Raw genomic sequence first — 26,552 nt, 5'->3', positions numbered from 1 at the left:
TGATGGTTCCTTAGAAAACTAAGTATAGAACTGCCATGACTTGCCAATCCCACTTTTAGGTATATACCCAAAATAATTGAAAGCAAGGGCTCAGACAGATATTTGCACACCGATGTTCATGGTGGTATTATTCACAATTGTCAAAAGATAGAAGCAACCCAAGTGTCCCACAACTGATGAATGGATAAATAAAATATGGTAGATACATACAATGGATTCAGCTGTAAAAACAAGTGAAGTCCTGATACATGCAACATGGATGAACCATGAAGACATGTTGAGTGAATAAGCCAGACACAAAAGGACAAATATTGTATGTGATGTATTGAAATACCTAGAATGGGTAAATTATTCTAAATAATTAGAATAAGCACTCTATTGTCAGAATATAGAATATAGATCACCAGCGGGTGAGGTAGGTGAATTTCCATAGGGAATGGAAAGTTAAAGCTTAAAGTGTACAGGGTTCCAATTTGAAATGATGGTTATGCTCTGGTAATAGATGGTGGTGAAGAGTAACACAACATTGTGAATGTAATTAACAGCACTGAAATATATATCTAATTGTGATGAAATGTTAGATTGCATATATGGCAACAGAATAAAAATTTTTTTAAAAATCCATGGAACTACACTACCACATGGACTAGTTAATAGTACAATTATAAAACTATGCTATCAGCAATTTTAACAAATGTTCTGCACCAATGCAAGGTGGTATTGATGAGGCAGTATACGGGAATCCTGTATTTTATGCATGATTGTTTTATAAACCCACAACTCCTCCAATAAAGAGTGAAAAAACAAACAAACAAAAACCAACCAAACAACAACAAAAAAACCCCAGGAGAGCCCTGGTCCACAACCTTTCTGGGATGTGGGTACGAACTATGACTCAGATGCCCTGGACTCATTTTGAGACGGGTGTCACTCTACAGCTCCTTCCTCTATTGCAGGAAGGTCTAAAGGGAGTCTTAGGCAGGATTATCTGATATCCTGGGTTTATCCAAAGCACTGGAGGGGCCTCAGTCCCTGCCCCGATTTTTGGTCCAAGTAGTCATACTCTCCCCAGCTGCAGAAACTTTCAAAGAGTCACAGCCACCTCATAGCTCCCCAGGGCACTGAAGCATGGTAGGGGAGTGTTAACCTGTATGTCCAAGGCTGTCAGCTACTGCTGCCTTCCCAACATGCTTGCACCCCAGAAATGGACAGGATGGAATGTGGCCTGGATATCACCTAACATCCACTGCTGGCACAAGGCTCTGACCGTTTTTTACCTGCTCAGAGAGCAGGGTTCAACCACCTTGAACCTTCCCCAGCAGAAAAGAGAGGAAACAGGTGCTTCAGCTGTCATTTATTGACATACAGGTAGGCTCTATAGCAACAGGCCTAGAAGTAGCTGTAGTAGTAGGGAAAATGGAAGCTGGAAGGGAGAGTGTTTCCTACAGCAACAGCTGAGCAGGGTACGGGAAAACAGAAGTGCACAATGCACAAACAAGGTGGGAGTGGGCAGGCTGAAGGGGTTGGGGAAGCAAGTAAGGGCCAGGGCCAGAGTCTGCTTAAACTGTAACCAATGCCCCGTGCCCTAAGGTCCCTATTCTTACTGGCTGTTTCCTGACCCCCTGGCCAGGATCAGGAGTTCTCTGGGCATTCATTTTTCTACAAAAACTGAATTAAGTACACAAAACAGGGGAAGTTGTTGCCCTCTGGCAATAAGCTCTGGGGCCTTTAGCCTGCCCCCTCATTCTTCCCTTGTTTTGGGGTTGGGGATGGAGGGCACACGATGGGCAGCCAGGTTCTGGGCTACCCCTACCCAAGCAGGGTCTAAAAACAGCCACACATCATAAGGACTTTAATATTCTCCTCTGGTGTTCCAGCCCATCAGTGCCACACTATAGCCCTGAGACAGCACTACAAGCATTGCTGGCCTAATGGATGGGTTGAGGAAGGGGACGGGACAGGGGCTGGAGGAGGGGATCTGATGTCCTTCACGGCACAGGCACTACACGCATGGTGTTGGTGAAGCCAGAGCCAGGGCGCCATCCAGTCAGCACAATGACGACATCATCCTTCTTGAAGAAGCCCCGGGCCTTGCCTGGAGGAAAAGAAGAGACCAGTGAGTAAAAGCCCAGCCAGAAGCAGTGAGCAGGGCTGTCTGACCATTACTCTCTCAAACCACATGATGGCACCAGCCTCACGGGCCAGGCAGAGTTGGCAGGCACCTTTGGATATTATTCATTTTATACTTTAGGGAGTGGAGAGCCGTGGCCAACGTCAGAGATAGCCGTTTCCTCTCATCCCATGACATCGTACCCTCGTACGGGGCAAAGGCCATTCCACAGTGTAATAACACTGGTCAATTTTAGAAGAAACCTCAATAATGAGCAGATGCCAAAGAACAGACAACCTTGACTGTCTAGGATACCTTGTTTCAGGCCCCAGACTGAGGTGAGGGACTAAGTTGCTCAGCCCAGCAACCCAAAGGCTCCTCTTTCCTTTAGGGAATGAAAAGGCGGCTTCAGAGAACATTCCTAGTGAGAAGTGGTCAACTAGGACTCCTGCTCCCCTAAGTCTGCATGTTCCCCTTCAAACTTGCAGGGTCCCCGGTGAGGCTGAACTAAGCCTCTCTAGGCTATGACTCCCCACCACGTACCAACATTCATGGCCAGGTTCACCCGGTGGTCCACGTCCTCAGCCCAGGCATCCTGGACAGGATCCTTACACAGCACAGGGAAGATGCCGCGGTACAGGTGAGCCTGGCGGGCTGTCTGGTGGTTCCGGGTCACAGCAATGATGGGGGCACGGGGACGGTATCTGGCCACCTGGTGAGCAGACCTGAAATGGGATGGGGGATAGGGAGAAGAGACCATTAAACAATGACCCAGAAGCCTTCTAGCAAGCACCTCAGGGTGTAATGGCTTTGCTTAAGCAATAGCTTACTCTCTAATCCAAACAGCCAATGCCAGCCTGAAGGCTCTGACCCTTTCAAGATGGGGTCAGCCCTTAGCCTGTATCCTCCATTGTATATAACTCTCTTTCAGAACTATGCTACCCACTTGCCCCCCCCTCTCCACAGGCCAGGGCTCCAGGATCATTCTGGCCCAGCACAGTCAATCTTATCCACTGACCTCACATGACCCATGGTTGGCTGAAACACCCACCCTAAACTTTTCTGTTCTGGCACAGGAAAGCCACCCTGGCCCAACCTCACCAGCACCTATTTCTCTTGCAGCCAGCAATAGCTGCAAGCCAAGCAGCATGTGAATAACACCTGACTTGACATCTGCAAAAGACAGGAGCAGAACTGACCAGTCCCACTGGGAACAAACTACATCAGCCTTCTATTATCGCATCCCACCCCACCCCCAAGTCCCTGAAACAGTCTCAGCAACTGAGTATGAAGTCCCAGAATTAAACCTAAGTATCTAAATAAAGCTGAGAAACATGGGTGCTAATCAGGATGCAAGAATCAGAGGTGGGAGAGTTGGAGTGGGAGCTGCTATACCAGTTGAGGTGCCTCCTGAATGGAGGGGACCCCCTGAGAATCCATGTGTCAGATGCTTTCTGGAATAATGGACTAGTGGTAGCTGCAGATATATGGCCCTTGGCCTCTCTCAGGAGTTGAGAAGGGGCCTGCAGAAGAAACTGGGCCCCCAGAAGTCAGGCTATGAGGACACAACAGGTGTCAGGGAAACTTAAGTATGCATGGTCTTCAGAAGGAAGTAGTTGCTTACCTCAGGACCAGCTGAGAATGAAATCCCAGAAGACTAGAGCTAAAAATAGCCAAATAGCAAAGGTTGGCCCTTTTTACAAAGGTCAGTGCTAATGGAGCTATTTATCTAGGAGTGGGAGGCTTGAGCCCTCTGCTGGTCTAAATCTGCATTCTGGCAGGCGTGGACCGGTTGTAAATGACTTCAGTTAAGGTGTGGCCCAACTGACTCAGGCTGAGCTTTAATCCCTACTACCAGAGTAATGGAAAGCCATACAGAGAGAGGTCACGGGGAGCAGCCAGTAGATGGAAGTCAAGGAACCTGGATATGACAGAAGAGCCAAGGAATCCCAAAGATTGCCACCCAGCCAGAAGGATACCAACACCGAGAGAAAATAAGCCTTCTAGCCTCTGAAACCATGAGCCAATAAATTCCTGATGATAAACCAACCCATTGTATGGTATTTGTTTTAGCAGCCAGGAAACAAACCTAAGGGATCCCTAGTTTGAGGCCATGGTACTGAGCCAAGCATAAGCCAGGCATTCCCTCAGCCTGGCTGCATGGCATCAGAGCCACTGTGTCACCAAGATGTCATAGCGACCCTTCCTGGACTTTGGGGTCGGGGATGGTAGCAGTGTGCATAGCATGATACTGAACAGAATTCTCCAAACTGAATTTTTAAACAGCACAGAATAATTGGAATATGCTATAATTGGTTGGTTTTTATTATCTTAGAGAAACAACTTTTAAATATCAGATAGCCACTTACAGTCAGTCCCAGAAAAGGGGTTCTGCTCACACCCAGATCCTGGCCTGGGGAAGCTCCTTCCCTGCAGAGTTCAGGTGGCAGGCAGAGGGGGCTTACCTTGGCTCACACCATCTGAGCACTGTTCAATACACTGCTCCCAGGACCCCCAAAGGAAAGGTGCCACCTGAGCTGGGCATCCCCAGGGAGCCACTGCCGCCTCCTACCTGCCAGACTTGGTGAGGACGATTATGGCCCCACTGCAGCACTTGAAGGAGGCCTCCACGGCACCCACGGCGGCAGCTTCAGTGGGGTCGCTGGTAATGGGAACCAGGCGGCGGAGTTCCTCAAACAATTGCAAGTGGTAGATGGCGGCCTCTGCCTCACGGGCAATCTAGGGGAGCAATATCCGTCCAGGGGGACGAGAAGGGGACAGAGCTTTGTCAGAGCTTTGTCAAAAAGGTAAAGAGAGGGGACAAGTCACACAGACAGATGGGGAGGAACATATCCCTGGGTCCAAAGGCCAAGAGGAGCCTAATCACTGGAGATTCTGAGCTGAGCAAGATCAAGGCTCCCAGGGACCAGTCCTTCGCCAGGTGCCTGTGGCATCCACTGTGCCTGCCACACCAAAGGACCCTGTGGTCCTGCCCTGCCATGACCTCCCTGGCTGTATTCCTGCAGATGAGATAAAAGGCTCTGAGCCAAGGCTCCAGGTGCAGGCCAGACCCTGGCTGTCTTCTCAAGCAGCTGGAGTAAAAAGCTGGTTAACCTACATAATATTACCTGCCCTTAGGGCCCTACCTGCCAGACTCCGTCAGAACTATCAAAGCTGCTGCTAAACACTTATAAGAAGCCTCCACGCTGCCCATGGCCATGGCTTCCATGAGGTCTGTGGAGTGACTTGAGGCTCGCACAAGTTCTTCAAACAGCTTGCGGTGGAACATGGCTGCCTCAGCCTCACGAGCTATCTGCAAGGTTTAGAGGGAAGGGGAGGCAAGGAAGAGGGAGGAGGAAGGAGGGAAAAAACATGAGAGACAACTCATGGAAAGACAGAATGGGGAATTAATCAGAGAGAAAGGTAATCTTAGGTTAATTGGCTAAATCTGTCCTTCATGGAGATGCAAAGAGGCAGAGTGATGAAAGACAATTGCTCAGGGAGGGGAGGTGGGGGATGTCAAGCCTTAAGTGTGGCAGCTTCCCCTCTGATACAGGGGAAAGTGGTTTTTGATTTGAGAACCTCCACTCTGGAAGGATTTTTCTGACTCAGGGTGAGTGTGGAGGGAGACAATGAGGCAACAGGCTCCAGTGCCACGGCACAGTAACATGCCCAGGCTGAGCCCGGGCCACTCCCTGGCTGAGGCCTTGACCACACTGCCTCATGACACAGCTAACAGGAAGCACAGGCCCTCCCTCCTCACATGGCTGGCTGGTTACTGCAAGGCTTCCTGCCAGTCTTCCATGTGCATATTGAGTGCTCATGGCTTCAGGCTCAGGGATGCTCATAAGTTTTTCAAAAGGTCTGCCATGGAAACTGACTGAGCAATCCTGGAAATCTGGGGCCAGTCAAAGCCAACGTTGTATGATTTAAACTGAGTTCTAAGCAGGAGGATGGAAATCTCTGGCTGACTTGCAAGGGGCACATTAAACAGCCATGTGAAGAGACAGATGCCCGTGGAAGCATGTGGTTTAAGTATTACAAGAGATTTGGTTAGAATCTAATGATTAATGATTAAACTTGAGGATTCTCTCAACCATGAGAAAGCCATTCAGCACAATATACCTACTCAGATAACAGTAAGAATTGAAAAGAAATTTTGTTTTAGAGGGTTACAATGTAATTACCAGATTTTAGATAATGATGGGTACGGGAAGAACAGTAATACCACCTCATTAATTTGACAGCGTAAGCAGATGTATGGCAGGATTTTAGGTTAAAGGTTTACATTCTGCAGGAAGAGTGGAATGTATGCAGCCCAAAGGACAGGGGAAATGAATAGGAAACAGTCATACCTTATACTGCCTAGCCCTTAGTTACAGATCATTTCTGAATCTCATTTAGACTCAAGAGAAAGCAGTGAAAAGTTAAGTGGAGTAGCTCTCTGCCAGTGTCAACTGGTGACGCAGAAAGCAATGGCAGCACCACTTGGAGGGGAAGCCACAGCCTGGCCCAGGCCTTGGGATTTTCTGTGTAGTGCCACACAAACTAAACCTGCAGTTCTCCCTAAGGTGTCTGATATACAAAGACTGGGGAATGGAGCAAAGGACATGGAATTCAGAGCCTAGAGCCCTGAATCTTTTACGTTCTTTTTACCTCACCATAGACCTCAAATGGAGACCTGTCCATATCTCCTATTCAACAGAGCACTAAGCTGCAGGGGTCAGTAGTCAACAAGTCTGGGTTCAAACCTTCATCTATAAAGTGGGGAAACATCTATCTCACAGGAGCGTATGAGGGCTATATCAACCTACATAGGGACTTAATGGATATGTAATAGCAGCCACTAATGGAAGACTATAATTAAATATATTTATTTATTCCATTTTACAGATGAGGCCGAGAAGGGATAAGTGGTTCGTCCTGAAATATATCAAGGCCCCAAATTTATTTGGTCTTTGGTTCAACAAGTCAATTTCACCTACCTTACCACCTCTAAGGCCATGATGCCAGACAAATAAGAAAGGTAAACAGAGGGCATTTGGAGTGACCTATCAAAACAGCTAGCTACTTTAGAGGTGACTGGCTTAAGGTTCACTGTCTCCTGGGACAGAAAAAGCACTCTCCCACCACTGGGACTGTAGTGAGAAGAAGCCAAGAATACCTAGACATCAGAATAGTAACATATCACACCAACATGGAGACTTATCAGCCAAGGCCAGGGTCCATAGGCGTCTAGGCAAGGGACTAGCCTCTACTGATTTCAATAAGGGGAAATCCACCCAGGATGTCAAGGACATCTTTATGAACTTAGCTCACCATCGAAAAAGATAAAGGACATGTCTCCTCTGGAAGCAATTTCAGCCCAATGATTGGACAAATAGAAAGTAAAAGAGTCCAATTTTTTGTTGTTTTAAATTTGGGAGTGGGAGGGGCACACAAAGGGCATGGAGTACTCTGTGGCTGGAAAGGGAAGGGGAAGGTTAAAGAAAACCTCAGGATAAAAGGCAAGTGCACTGAGCTAAACCTTTCGCATTGACCTATAACTTTATAGCCCTCATTTTACTAGACATAAGTACCCTGATAACTGATCTCTGAGTTCACTCTTCAGTATGCTCTAGAGCAGACAGAGGAACTGAGCTTCCAACCCAGAGAAGCAGCCAGCAGTACGTCAGAGCTGAGCCAGAGAACCATGAAGAATTTGCATACAGAGGGAGAAAGAGTAGTCACCTCAGTGACTCCTCCAGGTGCTCTTGCTCCAGGGCTATCCAGGACCAGCCACCCTTCTTTCCATCTGTCTCTTTTCGTGGACCTGCTGGCAGTCACCTAAGCCACACTTTTTGGCTGGGTGGGTAAGTGTGGCAGTTGCATCCCAATGGCACCACAGCCAAGGCAGGTCCTGTAATGGGCACTGTGCAAGGCCAGCTCAGTAAGCACTGTGCAGGTCCACAAAGATACCTTTGGGAAGCATCTGTCTATGGGACAGGTGGGGAATCAATATGGAAGCCAAAGAGGGTACTTGGGAGCAGGAGCCCTTGGCCTTTTTCAGAACAGGGAAGAAGCACTCAGACCCACTGGACTGTCCAGCGGGAAGAGATACAAAGCATCCTTTGACTGTACAAGTATCCCAGGGCTTGAGTCAAGGGAAGGATTCACAATTTTGAAACCAGAAGTGAAAGTTAATCAATATTGTGCTATATTCAATGAAGGAAGAAGCCTCCAGCAGAAGAAAATAGGAGAGGGGTTATGGACAAGAACGACAGGACAGGACAGGATTTGCCTACTGACTGACTCTCCATGCCCCAGTACACCCCTACTCATTCTTGTTGCTACGTCTTTAAGGATAATTAAAGATTGTGGATAAGAGGATGCGGAGAAGCCTATAAGGTGTTACTTTGTGCCAGAGTTTGTTTCTACCCCTCAAACCCAACCTGGGAGATGGGGCAGACCTTAAGAACTCACCAGGTGCTGCATGCGGACAGCCTCTAGAGGGTAGTCCCCTTTGGCTGTTTCTCCAGACAGCATGATGCAGTCAGCTCCATCCAGGACAGCATTGGCCACATCACTGCCCTCAGCACGGGTAGGGCGGGGTTTCTTGATCATGCTCTCCAACATCTGTAAGGGAACAGAGCATCAGCAAGACCTGGACTTTCTTCAGAAACAAATAAGTACAAGTGTACCTGGACAGAAAGTATGGCTTTATATGCAAGAATGTGAGTGTACAAGGAGGTCCACATGCCTGAGTGGCACAGATGACAGGTTTCCCAGCTCGGTTGCACCGTCCAATCATCATCTTCTGAGCTAGGAAGACCTTCTCTGCAGGAATCTCAATGCCTAGATCACCACGAGCCACCATGATCCCATCGCTGGCCTCCAGGATCTCATCAAATCTGATAGGGACAGAAGGAGAGAGAAACAGGCTATATGAAGATGGGCGACAAGTACAGCAATAGGAAGTTTTTCTGGGATTCTCTGACTTAGATGTCCCCATGACATCATATTCCCATGGACAGCCAACTACAACACCGTGGAGGTGATAAGACAAACCAGCTACCTAATCCCTCCAATGTGGGCCAACAGTTCTGTCTGTTGGGCTTCATACATACAGCACTGGACTTCACTAAAGGGAAGGAAGGAGAGGGGAGATGATCCTTCCATCTTGCTGAAGGCAAGAGGAACTGTAACTTTGCTTAGCCTGGGACTAAAGTCAGCATTCACCATAACTTATTAGGATGACAGAGGGGAAGATCCCAAATGGCTATGGTACAAAGGATACCTCGACAAAGCTAAGAACAGCAAAGTCACAACAGTGGGTGCATGGTGTTACTATTCCCACTCTCCTCAAGCATACTCCACACACGAGCAGGTCTGCATTTTCAGTATCACTGAGCTGTGTTTCTAGTAGGGGGGCCAAAAAGAAAAAGATTTCACCAAAACACATTGGCCTACCTTGTGATCAACTGGTGAGGCGGGTAAGCTGAGCTGAGACAATCTGAGCCTTAAGAAGCAGCACACGCTGTGCTATGGGAAGCTGAAAAGACCACCCTAGACCTATTCTGATCAAGGTAACTACTGCTTTCTTTCCAGGTGAAGACTGGGACTCAGAAGCTTCAGTGTGGACACCAGGCCCTGAGCTTCCACAGGGTTCCTAAGTGAAGGTCCACCAAAAGCCCCTTCTGGGCTGGGGTTGGAGGGTTCCAACAGGGACTTATACTTACCTTCGAACCCCCTCATGATTCTCAATTTTGCTGATTATTTTGATGTTCTTTCCTTTCTCGCCCAGGACCTTCCTGACTTCATGGACATCAGCTGCCTTGCGAATAAAAGATGCAAACACCATATCCACGTCCTGCTCTACTCCAAACTTCAGATCCTGAATATCCTTTTCTGACACAGCAGGCAGGTCCACAGCAGCCCCTGGAAGGTTCACACCCTTCTTGCTGCCCAAGGAGCCGCCATTTTCCACCTCTGTCACCAGGAAATCAGCTCCTGTGCAAAATGGAGTAGGTAGGCAGAGCATTGAGGGCTCTTTCCTCAACAGGAAGGTAAAAGCCAGAAAGTAGGCTGCGCTTCTCTCTGGTAGGGTAAACTGGGTCATTGTGGGCTCTGAAGCCATCTTACCAGAGTTCAAATCCTAACTCCACTACTTAGACACGTCAATTAACCTGTTTCCTCATGTATAAATAGGGATAGTAATACCAACTAGAAAGGTTTTAAAATATAAATGAAATATCATGTAACCTGGCATTTATATATTAGCCATCACTCCCAGGCATACCAGAGAACCAGAAGTAGTGAGGATGATGGATAAAAAGAAAACCTCTCATATATTCTTCAGAGTCAGAGGAATGAGACTAAGCTGGACTAAAGTCTGTTTTTTAAGAAAAATGAATTACAATCCATACGCACCTTTCTCCTTCACCTGCAGAGAAATTAGTCCATCATCCACGTAAATCTTGCTGCCCACTTCCACCACTTTGCAAATGTTCTTGTAGTCCAGCCACAGGACATTCTCATCACACTTCTCCATATACGCGTTATCCAGAGTTATCTTCAGAGTGGCTCCTTTCTTCAGCTCTACTTCAGCAGTGCCGCTCTATGGACAAGAGTAAGCTGTGGGTGTGAAGTGTAGAAGATAGGCCCTACTGGCAGGAATGGAAAAGCTCTCTCTTCCAGAGAACAATGTTCAAATCTCAGCTAGAAATAAGACTAAGTTGTTTTTGTTTGTGAAAAAATGCTCTTATTCTCTAACTTGGTATATTCCAAGGAATTTACTCAAGAAAGAAGCTACAATGTTGTAGCTATACTACTTAATGATAGTAGAAAGTCATAAAGGAAATGGTCTCCTAAAATTAAAGGGACTTGGAAAACTACTCCCCAGGATACTCACGCCCTTGATAAGCCCAGTTCGGATCTCAGGTCCTTTAGTGTCCAGGGCCACAGCAACTGGCCGGTAGAGAATGGGGTCAGACGCAAAGCTTTCTGTAGCTGTACGCACATTCTTGATAGTCTCTGAATGGTACTGGGGCATAAGGAAAGAGGATATCAGGCCCTTCCCGCAAACCAGGATCCAACCCCAGTTACCCTGCCCTAAAGCTGATCACATGGAAAAGGCCTGCGGATATTCTACATCTACACAGCAACTAAGTGAAACCACATAGCCTCAGCACCTTCTGCATGATAATTTCAACTTCTTTGGCTTCAAACACTCTTCTACAGTAGTCACTCACTATCTTAGTAAAATTTCAGAATACTGCCTTCCCCCGCAAAAAACATCTAAGGTATGGGTGTAAATATGTCTCAACATAAAGGAAGCTAGTGCGCCTTCAGCAAATAAAGCAAAGATATAAGGTAAGAGATCTAGATTCTGATAAATTTGCTAATTCTGAGAGCTTTCCCTTTATTGATCATTAACACAATTCAAACTCGAAGTTATTCACTTTGCTCACGCCATGCAAACCTGGTATCATAATCTGATTAGAGAAAAATGGAGGCAAAGCAGTAATATGACTTTTCTCTGAACTGACTGTCCTTTGCTATTTCTCACTTTCAACAAATCCAGTCTTCACTCTTCTCTTTGAAGCCCATTCTCCTTTTTAATTTGCTGCTGTTAAAAGACTAAAAAGGGAGCCAAGATAAGACTTTGTAAGAGTTCTCAGTGCAATCAATATGACACTGCCATATTGATTAACTGGTTTTAGATAACCTAAACCAGTTATCTTTTAACTACCACTGTTCAGGAGAACAGCACCAGCATGCGGTTCTGCCTGCTCATTGCAGGGAAGACAGCAGGGATCAGAGTTTAATTCCCAAGGATGATACTACCTGAAGATTGTATCTGAAAACTCTGTCTCTAATTTAATATAACTGTATAATGAGGGTCTGTTGGCCTTGAGTTCTTTTTTTTGGGGTGGATGCCCTTATTTAATTAAGTTGTAAAGATTTTTCTATTACTGGCATGCAGAGATTTTTGCTGTTGTTCTTTTTAAAGGAATTTGACAATATTCAAATACCTTTTCCTCAAAGTTGCTGTTAAGAGTCAAGGACATAGTAATTATTTAATAAATGTTAGCTGTCACTATCATCTTATATTACAGTGATTACTCTATTTAATCCCAGTGTAGAACCTGTGTTCCCAGAATATTTAATCTACCTGGTCATGGGTCATTAAATTCCTTTAATAAACTACTGGATTTGGACTATTAGTTGTGTCTCCTTTTCCTGAGTCAGACAGGTCTAGTACTAACTAAACTTTAGTGCTAAGCTGTCTGGTTTTGTTTATATTCTTGTCTGATTTTAGTCTCAGAGTATGTTGGTTTCAAAGAACATATATAGAAGACTTCTATATTTCATCTAGGCTAGGAAGTAGTATAACAAAAGATTTTTCTGTTTCTTGAAGGGGACACAGAAGTCAGCCATTAAAATTACCCGGGCCTGGTTTTCTGAGGAGGGCTACATCTTAACAGTCACACTTTTTCAATTTCTTACAGATACTGGCCTATTCCTATTTTCTATCTGTTGAACATTTTCCCTAGACAATACTTAATTTCACCTTGATTTACAGGAATTAAGTTATAGGTCTTTCTATGACTTTTTAAATTCTTCTAATCTGTAGGAAATATCCCCTTTCCTATTCATCCTCTTATTCTTGACCAGGTTTTCCCAAGGTTTCTGTTTTACTATTCCACCCTCCACCCCCTCCATCACCCACCGAGAATCAGCTTTCTGGCTTTATTTCCCAAACTTATTTTCTATTTCAGTCAGCTATGCTTTTAAATATATTATTTTCCTATTACTTCTTACATTATTTTGTGAGCTTTTTTTCTAGTTTGAGTTAATTATTGCATTTATTTTTAGACTTTTGCCTTCTATTAAATACATTTACATCTAAGTTTCCCTGATTATTACTTTAGACTTTGTTCTTAATTTTCACTAAAAAAAAACTTGCCATAGGATGTGGTCTGAGTTATTTCTACTTTATGGAACTTGAGATTTTTTGATGAACCTGATGTATTTTTGTAACTATGGCTGTTGTAAACAAATACGCATGTTTGACTTTGGGGAGTTTATGATACATATACATATTTTATTATTCATAGGCTCTACATTCCTTTTTGGGGCACATTTCTGGGATGTGTATTAAAAGGTTTCCACTATGACTGTGGTTCTGTTGGATCATTATCAAGTGATATCAATCAATGTTGCCCTTGTGGGAGGTTCTAAAATTTAGGTTGATTAAAAATCAGCATTTCTGGCCAACATGGCGTTATATTACCCATTCAGCAAGGACACATCCATATCAACTGCCAAAAGTGGGGGCTAGAGAAAGGGTGCCAAGCTGAGAGAGAAAGCAATTTCAATTTTCTGTTCAAAAGAGTATATAAAATTGTTAAGAGCTGGGTAAGCGCTCTTGGACCCTAGTCAAGGGTGCATAGCATAAATCAAATAAGAGCCCTGACACATGGTCAAGTTAAAATAGTTTCATATTAATATGATTTTTTATTAGACAAATCATAAATTTAGGGAAGTCATGCAGAAAACAGAGTTCCCATATACACTATATCATCTTATACAATATGACAACAATGTCAGATCAGTTTCCAAAATCCTATGCCCAGGAACAACCTCATTCTGATATAAAACCTCAAAATAAACCCATTAACAGAGGCCTGGTTTTTTATCCCAGACTTAATCTTGCAGTGAGAGTTAAAAGCACAGATAATATCCAAATGATTCATGTAGTTTAAAAAACAAAAATCCCTGAGCCAGCCCTATGAGCCCCCGCCCTCCCCACTGAAGCAGGTGCAGTAGCTATCACTAGCCCTTGCCATTTCAGAGCGGTGTGGTGTTATTTTACTGAACGCTAAAGAGGTCATAAGGCATGGTTAAAGGTCAGCTTCTTCTTAAAGTCTATTTCTGCTCCTTTTCCTGCACACTCCAGTAGCAGGTATCAATAGTCAACTGATCACCACAGCTGTTTTTAGCTCTTTCTCTCTGGGATACGTGAACACTTGCAGTTATTCCTGGCGACTCTTGCTGAAGACTTCCTGCCTTTGGAAAATTATGGAATGTCAACAGGGACATGTCTTAACCTGCTAAACACAGTTACTATGGACTAGGTCAGCACCCCCTGACATTTGGAGACCAGCTGCCTGCCAAGCCATAGGTTGTTTATGGAACATGGGATAGGGAATCCATGATGAAGAGTCTCATAGTTCCAGAAAGTAGGAACACACCTCTTGGTTTGCACTTCTGAAGTTTGGTCTAAACTTAACATCAGCTTCCAAATACCAGAGGGCAACCCCACATCACTTGACCTCATAGGGTAGCATTTTCTTTACTCTGAACAGGAATTACAGAATTTAAGAGACGGGGAAAAGTTTGCCTCCTCTACTGCTCCTCTACCAATGCTGATGTGAAAATTCATGGCCTACAGCCAAGTCTGAAGATTTTAAAAGGTACGGTCCTTTGGGGAGCCCCCTCGCCACTCTTGAGAATGGGTTGCTTCTAAACCTGGGTAGAGGCAAGAAGAGAACTATTGCCACCTGATCTCCGGATAAGGCCTCCCTCTACAGTTCAAGCTAGCTAGTTCATTGAACTCCTGATAAGGGATACGCTGGGAATTCAGTGCTGATTAATAAGAGGTTATCTACCAGAAAGTTTTAGTACATTAGGCTCAGTCCTTTACTTATTAGTAGAAACCTTTCTGCTGGACTTGCACAGTTTTCAGCAGTCCAAACTACGGCAACCCACTGTGTCATACCCTCTCTATATTGCCCACAAGCCACCTCAGTGGCCAAACTGCCTAGATGAGGCTTACCTCATGAGTTCCGTGAGAGAAGTTCAGACGAGCCACGTTCATTCCAGATTTAATCATCTCCTTCAACATTTCAACAGATCGGGAAGCTGGGCCTATTTTTAAAAAGTATTAAAGCCACAAGTAATTTGCATCTAGTTAGGAAATACCTAGGTAAGGCTTAGCCAGTCTTCTTTGTTCTTACAAAGCCCAGCCAGATGCCAACCATGGATTCTTGGTTACCCCAACCACAGACTCTTTCCTGGAGAGTCTCCTGGGAGATGATCCTACAAATATCTGCTAAGGAAGAGACCCTCTAACTTTTGTCTTTAGCAGAAATATAAAGCATTTTAATCCTTTATTGCAACATCCTATCACCTGAATTCCTCTAATAATTTGTATACCATCTCGTTCAACACCCAGGTTTCCTACAACATTTAGTCTTTTCAGGAAAGAAACAGTCATTGCCACATGAAGCCCTTACTGAAAGGGGGACACGGGGGTACACCAACTCACCAATGGTACAGATGATGCCAGTGTTCCGGGCTGTGATGGGTGATGAGTCAATGTCCAGGCGGCACATGTGCTCCAGGAACGTGTCTGCCATGGCCGCATGCAGCTGCTGGGTCTGAATGAAGGCAGTCCCAGCTTCACTATGAGCCTTCGGCATGGTTCCTGAGGTCCTGGGTCCAGGGAATTGAAAGGAAATGATCAGTCTGAAATGCCCATGATGGTTAATATACTGCTTGGCATAGGAAGCTGTCTCCTGCTTACACAGTAACTCTGTAAGCACACTGTGCACAACCACAAGGAATCCAGACACACTATGGTCATGTGGGTGTTCCCTGTGTTAGACAAAGTGCTCAGGTAACTATGAGCAAATGAAGACCTTAAGGAACAAATTAAAATGTACTTCACGGGCATCCACTATAGCAAGTCTCCCTTATGACATCTACTTTTGACAGCTTTTCCCACCAACCCTGAAAATAGCATCATTTTACATGTACTGAAGAACTCCTTCAAAAGGAAACTGCAACCAATCTTCCAGCGGTACAAATAACCAACTCCTAAGTTTATATTATCCTAGTAGATCTAGAACTTTGTATGACAAGTTGTTTCAAAGCAACAAACACATGCTATGGGGATATACGTGGGAGACATCCACATTGCCTCTTTAAAATCCCCACCCAAATCATCCCCTGGTTGTGAAGACAATCACTGGTCAGGCACTCTTCCTAATCCTTGTGTCCTAGGTTCTCAATAACCAGAGTGTCACATGCATCCCTGGAATTCTTTCTTCGACTCACACTGGGTACCAGTACCTCACCAGGAAGCAAAGTCTACCCAGAAATAAATCTTTTGTTTGTTTGGATACTAACTCTTTTATCTAGAAGACTGTATCTAAAAACTACCACATCTATTTCTGGTCAGGAGGAATTTGGAAGATACAAACTAATTTGCACACAGCCAAGGATAACCACTATGGCAGGCATCTGGTTCTAAAATTACCACAACCATATTAATGGCATAGTTGCAATGTGAGGAAATTAAAGTTGCTTGTTAAATCTTTTCCCACCCCACTGATTTCCTGATGCAATTTTTCAATTTCCTAAGTCTGTCAAGTACATCATTCCAGGTAACAAAGACTCCATGTTCCAGATAATTAATCAGCCCAGGTCACAATCCTGACAGCTACCCCTACTGACCTCTGCTTTTCTTCATTACTGATTTACAACTAAACTCACTTAGCCGGTTAGATAGCTGATCAGAGACAAAGATTCAGGGAGAAGCCTGGCAGTGTTTGAAGAACCATCAGGTAAGGTTCCATGCGTCTATCACAAGGCTTTCCCTTTCCTCAAATCCTCAGACTAAGGGTTACTCCTAAAATCTCTTCAGCCCAAATAAATCAGCCAAGGTTCAGGGTAAGCAAGCTCACCTTGAGCTCTGTTTCATCTTCTCCTAAATCTCAGGATCCCAAATCAAGGCACTGCACACATATTTGACCCTAACTCCTTATCCTCCTCTATCCCTGACATTGTGGCCTCTCTGGAGAGCTTCAAGTAGAGCATGCATCTAAACCTAGAACTCAGCCATCTCCAAAAAGGTCTGGTAAAATCCTAAGGAGCTTTGGGACCAAGTGTTGAGCAAACCATCTGTCAACTGTTGAAAACTGATGGCTGGAAATCCCCAACTACAGAACATAAAACTTAAAAAATGGGAAAATAAACTGGCTAACCACTTCACACGGCAAAGCACTGTTCACGTCAACATGCATTTCCTACCCCTAACTTAACACATGTTAGGTACCAAGATGACCAAGTCAGTCTTCTGCCCTCCAGAACCTATTTAAGATGGTTTTGTATCTCCTAGCACCTAGTCCTTGGAGGCATTCCTGTGTTTTCTGAATGACCTTTCAGTCCAACTTCATGCATCTTTGTCATAATCAGTCCTACTCCTCACTCCCAAATTTGAGGAGCCTCTGCATTACTGACAGCACAACCCAGACTGGGAGCATCCCTGTTGGGACAGGGCTCACATACCATCAGAGAACCCAGCCAGACTTTGGCTGGGGCAGCTTACTGAAAGGATGGTTATCTACCGAACAGAAAGCCAATTGTAACATAAAGGTCTTGCTGCAGCCTCCACCAAGAGATAGTTATCCAGTTTGAGGACTGCATTGTGAACAAAGTAACACCTGAATGAGTGGGCTGGAGTAAGGAATCCCACTCTTTTAAAAATCATCAGCTGTGCTGGAGACCTGGGTTTGATTCCCAGAGCCTGCCCTTTGCAAAAAAAAACATCATCAGCTGGCTCTTCTCTAAATCAGAGACACTGGGACCTTCTTGCAAAGACCTAGCTGGGGTCACTGATTATCAAGGTCATACCTTTTGTTCTCTGGGTCTGGGCTTCTGGTGACATAGTGTTCTTTTTTTGGCTCAGGGTAGCTCCTTGGCCCCACTTGCACAGACCGCTCTGAGCTGAGTAAAGTTTGCCCTGGAGAGCTGTACAAGATTAAGGTAAAAGCTAAGTGTAACCTAAAGATCTCTGGGGTACTGGAGTAATTACCTTAACAACCAGGTTTCTAAGTGGTAGCTGTTCCTAGAGATTCAGGTATGTTACAAACAAAAATGGCGAAGGCTTCTAAGAAAACAAGAAATTGATAGCACAGTATTCATGGATAAAAGTGGGTTCTTCTTGCCCCCCCCCCCACCCTCCATGGTGCTTTCCTCCTAAAGATCTTGTGGTTGACTCCACTATTTATTCTATAAGAGAACCTCATTCTCCCCTTTTTCTTTTTGGAGGGAGAGGACAGGAGGGATACCAAACCAAATATACAGAAAAGGACTGGAAGGATATATACCAAAATATTAACAGCATGGAGTTGGAAACAGGGGCTCAAGCAGGCAGAGTTCTCATCTGCCATGCCGGAGACCCGGGTTCGATTCCCGGTGTCTGCCCATGCAAAAAAAAATAAAAAATAAAAATAAATAAATATTAACAGCATGTTATCTGGGCAGAAGGATTACAGTCAGTTCCCTCCCTCCTTATTAATAAATTTGCTGTTATGAAATAGTCTTTTTTTTTTTTTTACACGGGCAGTCACCATGAATCGAACCCGGGTCCTCTGGCATGGCAGGCAAGCATTCTTGCCTGCTGAGCCACCGTGGCCCGCCCTGAAATAGTTTTTTAAGAAAAGTTACACGTGCACCCTTTCTAAAAATGATATATTTATAAGCATCCTATTGGGAAGAATTAAATGAAATATGAAGCTCTCAGTTCCACTGCTATACAACTGCTGTTATGCGTTGCGGGAATACTCTGCTTTGAGGCAGCAGATAAGTTTCCTGTCCCAGATTACAAATGCAATGTAGGAAAGCTTCACTGTCTTGGGAAGGTCATACCTTGGGCCAGTCGAACCTCAAATCAAAAAAAGAGAAAAAGTTAGCACAGTCCACAGGAATATTCTATGTAAAAATCTTGTTAGTCACATGCCTAAATCCAGCAAACTTTTTTCCTGTTTAACAGTCTGTCCTTAAGTTTCACAAGAAAATCTTTGTGGCAAGGAGATTTTCATACAGAAGAGCTGTCTCCAAGACCAGGAGATGTCATTAGCAGATAAATTATTCATGGCCTCAAATACAAATACTATTTTATCACCTCAAATTAAATCTGAAACCTACAAACTCTGATCTTCTACTCACCTAGGCTACTAAGTACAAAAATGACAAATGAAAATTCATTTGGTATTTTAGTGGATTTATACCAGCAATCAAAAAACCTTGCCTGTCAGCAAGTCTGTCCAGACTACTACAAGATCTCACATGTCCTTAAAGGCCCTATACCAAGCCAAAGACCTCAGGGACTCATGCTCTTCCCTTAGGACCTAGCTTGGAGCCTCCAGCTTTGGCAGGCCATTTTGCCTGTCTTTCTGGCAAGCAGGGCAAGGGCTCTCTTGCCAGTTTTCCAAAGTGTTCCACAGGCCTTTCTTCCCCACGCAAGAACATGCAGTCCAGCCTGAGCTAGTGTGACTCACTACTGCACCCTCCTCCAGGGGAGGCACAGACATGCAGAGCCAACCTGCAGCCAGCACTAGAGGGCTGGCATATCCACTGAGAACGGCAAATACCATGCCCAGGTACAGGAGCTTTATTCTGAAGCTTGAGCCCCTGCAGGAGGATTTTTCTCAGAGCCATTCCTCCTCTGTGAGAAAGGAGACATCATCAACTGCTAGGTTGGAGCGGGCACCATTACAACACAGCTCCTGGTGCCTCCACTCTGGCCTTTCTCACCGAGGGTCTCTCTAAATTTCAGTTGCCCTTGTGCTACACAATTCTTTGCACATGCTTCAGAAATGAAGAAAAATAAAATTATGTAAAAAAATAGCCAACATTCCACTTCACAGAGCCAGTTCTGCTGTGAGGTAGTGCTGGGAAAGTCACGCTTCACTCCACCAGTTCTTTCACAAAGCATCAAATCATTCTGCCCTAATAAATCAGCCCAGCCTATGACCCTGCATCTGAGTAAGTCAATGTTTACTCAGCTGGGGCTCTCTGGACCAGTTTTGCTCTGATGCCAACCTCACCACAGGGCCCAACCCAGCAAGATGGCACCAGATGATCCCTCTTTCTCACTCTAACACCACTCCCATTTGCTACTTATACATCTAAGACTCCAAGCTAGCAATGGAGGCTTTCAACTCCCAAATCTTCAGAACTCCAGTGGCCATTAGAAAGTAATGGCTTGGCACTAAAAGCAGCCTGTTCTCTAAGATCTGATGATCCTTTTCCTTGATGGAATAGGGAAATAGAATTTCACACTTTAGCCTCAGCAGGACTCACAGCAAAAAGCAAAGTCTTTTTGTTATCAGGCTACACAAACAAAGTGAGCTGGCTTCTCCTCCTTTGGAGAATGCCTGTGTTCATCTTTCACTACACATTAAAGTCTTGAGCTGTAAAAACAAACAAAATGAGTTCACTTGTAGGCTCAAATAAAATTCCCTTGCGCCTCTTTACTTCTTCAGCACTAGAACTAAGCAACCTGAATCTCAGCAGGTGTCTAAGGCCCGGTTTCAAACTAGAGTGTGAAATAAAGAACAAAAACCAATAATAAATGGGTCTAGCCCCAAATGGACAACTAAACTTCAGCAAACTAGAGAAATTCCTATGTCCTTGGATACCTAGGATTTCCTGGTTCGATCCTGAAAGTTTGAGAATTGATTTCACCTTGAAGGAGGAAAGTTTGAGTGAAACTTTTATTATGCTTTGCTATGTTTAAGCCTAGGCTTAAAAAACTGGGCAGAGTTCCTCAGCTGCCACTTGGGCATAATACCCATTCTAGAAGCAACAAGGGCCCTCCCTCCAAAGTCAGATGCAAGCAGGGCAGGTGAATGCCTCAACAAGGGGAGGCACTGGCTCAGAATTTAGAGGAGCTGACCTCAATCAGTGGAGGGGAGCAGGGGTTGGGTAGTGCCTGTACTGACCTAGTTAGTATGACTGTATGACTCGTCTTCTGACATTGACCTTCATAGAACTACTTCTTATTTTGTTTTAAAATAAATAAAAGAAACAAATTAATATCCATATTTCTACTACCCAGAACAGACCACAAAATTCATCCATATTTTCTTGTAGATTTTTTTAAAATAATACGAAATACAAATAATCAGTTCAGTTTTTCTCCATCCTCAAACCAACCTTCCTACATGCCATCATGAATTTTGCCACCCAGCCATTGCCATGAATTTTGTCTCCTTCTAGTTCTGAGTCTATATACAGTGTATCTATATTTATACTATGGTATTGTTGTGTTCTTAAAAAATTAGTCTAAAATATATACTGTATATATCCTTTTTTTGGGTCATCATTTGCTTTTTATACTCAGCACTACATTTACGATCCTTCTAGTCTGGCATATAGATCTAATTAATTCATTTTAACTTCCTTACTAGTCCACTGTATATCTAGTCCATTTTTTATGTGTCACCCTACTGGTAACCATCACCACCCCCACCATTAATACAATTTCCCTATATCAATCAATATTATGAAAACTCTTTAAGTACATGTATTCTTGTGTATTTATGAGTTTTATCTAGAAATGGAATCACTGGATGATAGAATATGTTTATTCTGTTACTATTTATTGCCAAATTGCTTTCTAATGCAGTTTTATCAATCCTGCTTTCCTTCACCTCTGCCAACATTTGATATTGTCAGGCATTTAAAATGTCTGCCAGGGTGCACAAGTGGTTCAGTGGTAGAATGCTCACCTTACATGCGGGAGACCTGGGTTCAATTCCCAAACCATGTACCCTTCCCCCCAAAAATGTTTGCCAACCCAATGGATGATCATTTGTTAGTCTGCTCTCTAACGTAGTAACAAAAGTGGGATATTGGGATAGTTTTGTTTAGAAAGTTTACTAGTACGTACACCTACCTCCCTACCTCTTAACTCAAAATTCCTGGTCTCTTCCAAAATGGGGAATGGCTATATGTCATCGCTGTTACTCAGCTGACCAGGTAATTCTTTTGGAGTCATCTCTAGAGACACCAGTTGTTTAAAGTTGAAAAAGTATCTGGATGTTGATGAAAGGTGTTCAGGATGGGCTCCATTCAAATAATATTTTGACTGCATATTTAGCTAGCAGCTATGAGCAACAATCTCGCTGCCCTACAACAGCTGGTATTGGCAGCCCACCCCACTCCCTCCCCAGCCTCTGACTGGCTTTCAAACACAGCTTGCTGGGGTCAGTTAATGAAAGGCTTAGAGCTTTCCAGGAGCTTTGCCTAAGGACATGGCCAGGGTGGGGGTGGGGGTAAAGGGAACATTGGTGGAGGGAGTCTCAGTGGCCACCAGAGGTACTGCAGCCTGGCTGTCCCTCCTACGTGCAGCCAGACACATACCATTGCAGGCGTGGGAATGCACCCCTTGGCAACCCCCCTGTGATCCCTTAGCTGAACAGCTGAACCAGGCCAAAACGTCTTGCAGAGGCTGCATCCCACTATTTACCACCCGTGCTGCTCATCTTCTCCTAAAATGCTTTAACGAAGCCCCAAATTATCAAACTAATCAATTAGCCAGTCTAGTCTGGCTCTTGGAGAAAAAACGCAAGCTCCCCAAAAGCACAGTGGTATTAAGAAAGGTACATTTCTTACATTTAGTCACACAGCACTATTCCTTATATACCACAACTGATGCTTAAAGTGATGACTCAAGGTCCCATAAGATTTTTTTTTTTACCAAATATGTACTTCACAAAGATCTTCAACAAGGTTGTAATAAAACTGCTCACAGGACAACTCATTCTTGTGGTTGGGATTTAACTGTGGACACTTGGAGTGATTATGAAATACCAATGACGTCAAATGCATCATTTTCCTCTACCTTGATCCCCAGTCTTAGCTATTGCCAAGACAATGCATCCTCACTTGCCTCCATAAAAGCTGAAACAAAATAAATTAAAAATCAAGTAATATCATGTCCACTTCAGCCCCTGTGCTCAAAGGATAACCCACTGAGAGGCTGCTATGCCCACCACAGAAAAGGCTCAGGAATGCAGACAGATAGACTGCCTCACCTGGACACAGGGCTCTGCTACTGCACCTAAGCTCTTAAGGCAGTACAGAGCCTGAGAATTTGACCCAATAATTTTTCATTTAGTTGAGACATTTTTATTTGGCAAAAACGCATGCTTCATTATTTGACTACTGAAAAGGGAGGGGACTTCTCAAGCCTCCAAGTACTGCAATGCAGTTTCCCCACTCACCCGATAAGGAGAATTCTTTCAAAAGCAGCTAAGTTGAAAGGTTGAGTCATCTTCCGCCCACAGCCTCCCACTCACCCACCTGGTGATGGGTTACATACCCTTCCCCTCAGAACAGCATAATGTATTACCAACAGCACCTTCACGCAACCAGGAGGCAAATTATTTGGTAACAATGCTGCTGCAGAGGAAGTCCTGATCCAGGTCCCTCCTCTGTACCCTAGGGAGTGGCCACACCCTCAGCACTGCCAACTGGAGGTAGCTATCCCTGCCTTGATTCCTAGCTTCATACCTACCAGTACAGAACTAAGTCCCTGAATCTCACCTGGAAACCTGCAAGGATTGGTATCTGAAGATTTCAGTCTTGGTGTTGCAAGTTTGTTTCTACTCTTACAACCAAACACCAAAGCCTGAAATTATTCCTCTCCCTGCCTTCCTTTCATCAGCTGGCTTAGAAGACCAGAGATCTCATGAGACCAAAGAGCCCAGGTTGCCAGTGGAGGTTTGCAAAGTAATATTATTAGTTACTTTGTAAACAATGTACATGAATTCCTCAGGGGACTGGTTTCAGATTTCTGGCATTTAAAGATCCTGACTGGAAGAGTAACTGTATGTGCTTAGGGATGGTAGAGAGACAAATTGAGAAGTTCAGGCCCTCATGGTCTACTATGAATTAAGCAACTGTGCTCAGTGACCAAAATAATAAATGAATTTGAAGGCATTTCTCCTGGACATCTCAGGAGAGATGAGATTTTATCAACTGCCATTTGTGCAGTACCTTCTAGATGCTAGACACTGCACTGTGTCTTTACTTACATATACATCAGTAGGTGTGTGCAGAAACCCATCCTTTCAACAATTATACAGATAATATTGCTCCCATTTACATATAGGAAACCTACGTCCAGAGGCTGAATTCGCTCAGTCATCTCAGTATGTTGTGAAGTCAACCTGATTCTAAAGTCTGTTTTCTTCTCCACAACTCACCCATGCCTCTGCCCATTGTTACTGAAACTTCTGGGCTCATTTTACATACATGGGGTTGGAGGCAGGAAACAGCAATGTTCTAGGTTTGGAGAAGATTATATAAGAAGTCAAGGGATGCCTTTCTATAACTGTGTTTCTCAATAACCTTCAAACTACAAGGTGATTTCCTTGCTTCTTCAAATCCAGTGTGGCTGCCACCTTGTGGGCATCCTGCCGCTCTGTCCCCAGCACGAGGCTAGTGGCTTCCTCATAGCACTTACCGTAATAAAATACATATCCTCTATTTGGATTGTGAACTCTGGGAGCTGTAACCGCTGTGGGCATCCCGATTTCCTCTTGTATATCACCCCTACTCCCCAAAACTGGCTTTGGCACAGGAGTTTTACGGAGGGTACGCAACACGTGGCTTCGAGCTCTTCAGATTCCCCTCTCCTCTCGCTTAACCTGCTCCCTCCACCCCGTGGCCTCTCCATTCTACAGTCAGGGAGCATTTGCTAATAAACGTCAGCAGACACAAGGAACTCCGTGAGTGACTAAAATGCGAGGAGACCACGGGAAAGCATCCAGCAGCTTCTCGGCTGGGCGGTTAGGTCTGGCTGGTAACTGCCCCGCAGGGCCAGCCATCTGGCGGGACAGGTCCCGGGCACAGGACCGCTACGTGCAGCCTCACCGCGGCGAGATGGAGCCGCGCGACGCGCCCCACCCCCACCGGGGCAGCGCAGACTTCTTGCAGCACCCGCCCCCCCCGCCCCCCCGCCTCATGGAATCCGGGGAAGAAACAGGAACTTGCCACAGGAGGAACCATCACTTCTTCCCCTGCTGCGAGGAGGGCCTAGGGTTACACAATCCTGTGCCCCGGGCCGCCGCCTCATCCCCTCCAGGGAGCCTGGCATCCCTTAGGCTGCACAGTTGACTCAGCCGGGCGACCAGTACACTTCGGGCGGTGACCCACTGCCTCCCGCCAAGACCACAGGCCGTTTTCTCCTGACGGTCTGGGAAGCCAGGATGAAGAAGGACAAAACTGAGATGGGGGACCTGGAAGAGGAGAGCGGACGTGACCAGAACGGAGGGGGCGTGGACGCGACCAAAATGGACGGGAAAGGGCGGGGACCAGGGCATGAATGAGGGAGGGGGTGAGAGGGGGAGGAGCGGGAGTGAGCACATGAATGTGGGAAGGGGTAGACATGAGGGGGCAAGGACGCGGGAAGGGCCGACGGAACCCGAATGGAGGCGGAACAGAGATGGGACATAAAGGGGAATTTAGAGGAGCGTTTACAAGGAAAGCATCGAAATGATGGGGACATGGACAAGCTGAACACGAGGGGGAGGAATGGGTCTTGTACTAAGGCGGAAGGGTAGGAGGGTGAGCAGGGGAACACAGTGGGGGATGGGGGAGAACAGGAAGGCGAGGAAGACATCAGATTAGGAGGGAATAAAAGAAGAAAGGCGAAGATGGAACCAGATTGAGGAGGGAGAGGATGAAACCAGAAGAGGGGTGGGACTGAGGAATGACAGGGGCTGGCTGACATATCTGAGAAAGGAAAGAGAGCTAAGGCTTTCTGAAGAGCAGGCCGTAGGCGCAAGCAGCCTTTCTCCTCTCACCCCAGGCCGGTCCAAGATGCTCAGGATCCTGAACCACCCCTGGAGGGGTGACCTGAGGGAAAGGCGGGCTAGGATTCCGCACCACCCGAAGTCCAGCGGGTCGCGCCTGAACCGCCCAGCCTTCCCCGCCGCTCACCTCCGGATGGTGTTGCTCAAACTGCGCTGCAAATGTCGGGTAAGCGGAGCTCTAGACGCGACGCTCCTTTGCGGGAATCAGACGCCTCAGCCTCAAGGTTATCACGGCTGCAGAGCCGCTGCACTCCCTCCGCGGTCCCGCCCTTCACCCAATCCTGGCTCTCCGCACCCTGGACCCGCCCCTCCGCGTTCTCGCTCGGTTCAGTCACCTTCAGTAAGAAGTGCAGCCCAAGCGGAACGCGCCTTCAGGTTGCCTTTTTGGGGAGAACTACATTCCGCAGCGGAAGGACACATGATTAAAAATTACCTCATTGACAGACTGTAAAAGCCAATGGGCAAGCGGCGAGGTAGCAGGACCCGCCCTCGGAACCCCGAAGACCTCCCTCCCGGACCCCCAGGCGCCCCGGACACCTGTTGCCGCCAACTTGGGCTGCGGGACTGGGTCTCTTTTCTCAGCTCCCAACCCAGTCAACCCAGCTGCCCTGGGCTATCGGTCAGTTCTCAAATTTCTAAGTCCACGAACGGTGTTCTCCCAGCTCCATGCTGAGTACTCCCCACCCTTCTGGATGCCTGTCCCAGCACACACCTCGTAGAACAGCCGAACAGGAGGTGTGGCGCCCAAGACGGGACCAGAAGGGGGAATGGAGACACATGGGATG

General features: G+C 45.6%; 1 protein-coding gene and 1 long non-coding RNA gene across 6 annotated transcripts in view; one reads left to right on the top strand and one right to left on the bottom strand.

Moving 5' to 3' along the window:
* Positions 1 to 1,335: 1,335 nt before the first annotated feature.
* On the bottom strand, positions 1,336 to 26,027 carry PKM (pyruvate kinase M1/2). Of its 4 annotated transcripts, none has more exons than XM_077123877.1 (12): positions 23,173 to 23,301; positions 17,792 to 17,908; positions 15,423 to 15,589; positions 14,931 to 15,022; positions 11,001 to 11,132; positions 10,520 to 10,706; positions 9,829 to 10,099; positions 8,850 to 9,000; positions 8,573 to 8,725; positions 5,257 to 5,423; positions 2,654 to 2,835; positions 1,336 to 2,095 (listed from the first exon to the last, which is right to left on the bottom strand). In XM_077123877.1, exons 1-12 carry the CDS (start codon positions 23,220 to 23,222, stop codon positions 1,989 to 1,991), a joined length of 1,776 nt encoding a protein of 591 aa, XP_076979992.1. In that variant the 5' UTR covers positions 23,223 to 23,301; the 3' UTR covers positions 1,336 to 1,988. The 4 variants fall into 4 exon arrangements, with proteins under 4 accessions (XP_076979992.1, XP_076979991.1, XP_076979994.1 ...); XM_077123876.1 differs by lacking the exon at positions 5,257 to 5,423 and adding an exon at positions 4,683 to 4,849; XM_077123879.1 differs by lacking the exons at positions 5,257 to 5,423; positions 17,792 to 17,908; positions 23,173 to 23,301 and adding exons at positions 4,683 to 4,849; positions 25,895 to 26,027.
* The window catches only part of LOC143652341 (uncharacterized), a 28,050-nt gene continuing 26,412 nt past the window's right edge, over positions 24,915 to 26,552 (top strand). For both annotated transcript variants that reach the window (XR_013160575.1, XR_013160574.1), the window contains exon 1: positions 24,915 to 26,552. This is a non-coding gene — a long non-coding RNA (uncharacterized LOC143652341).

Source organism: Tamandua tetradactyla, chromosome 12 (assembly GCF_023851605.1).
Source record: "Tamandua tetradactyla isolate mTamTet1 chromosome 12, mTamTet1.pri, whole genome shotgun sequence".
Taxonomy (NCBI): Eukaryota; Metazoa; Chordata; class Mammalia; order Pilosa; family Myrmecophagidae; genus Tamandua; species Tamandua tetradactyla.
This window is presented reverse-complemented; position numbering and strand designations above follow the sequence as displayed.

Coding starts and splice junctions, on each gene's coding strand:
- PKM (XM_077123877.1), bottom strand. CDS start 23,222: ATGACTCAACCTTTCAACTTAGCTGCTTTTGAAAGAATTCTCCTTATC. Junction 15,023..15,422: donor TGGCATCATCTGTACCATTG/GTGAGTTGGTGT, acceptor TTTTAAAAATAG/GCCCAGCTTCCCGATCTGTT. Junction 2,096..2,653: donor GAACCTGGCCATGAATGTTG/GTACGTGGTGGG, acceptor CTTTTCCTCCAG/GCAAGGCCCGGGGCTTCTTC.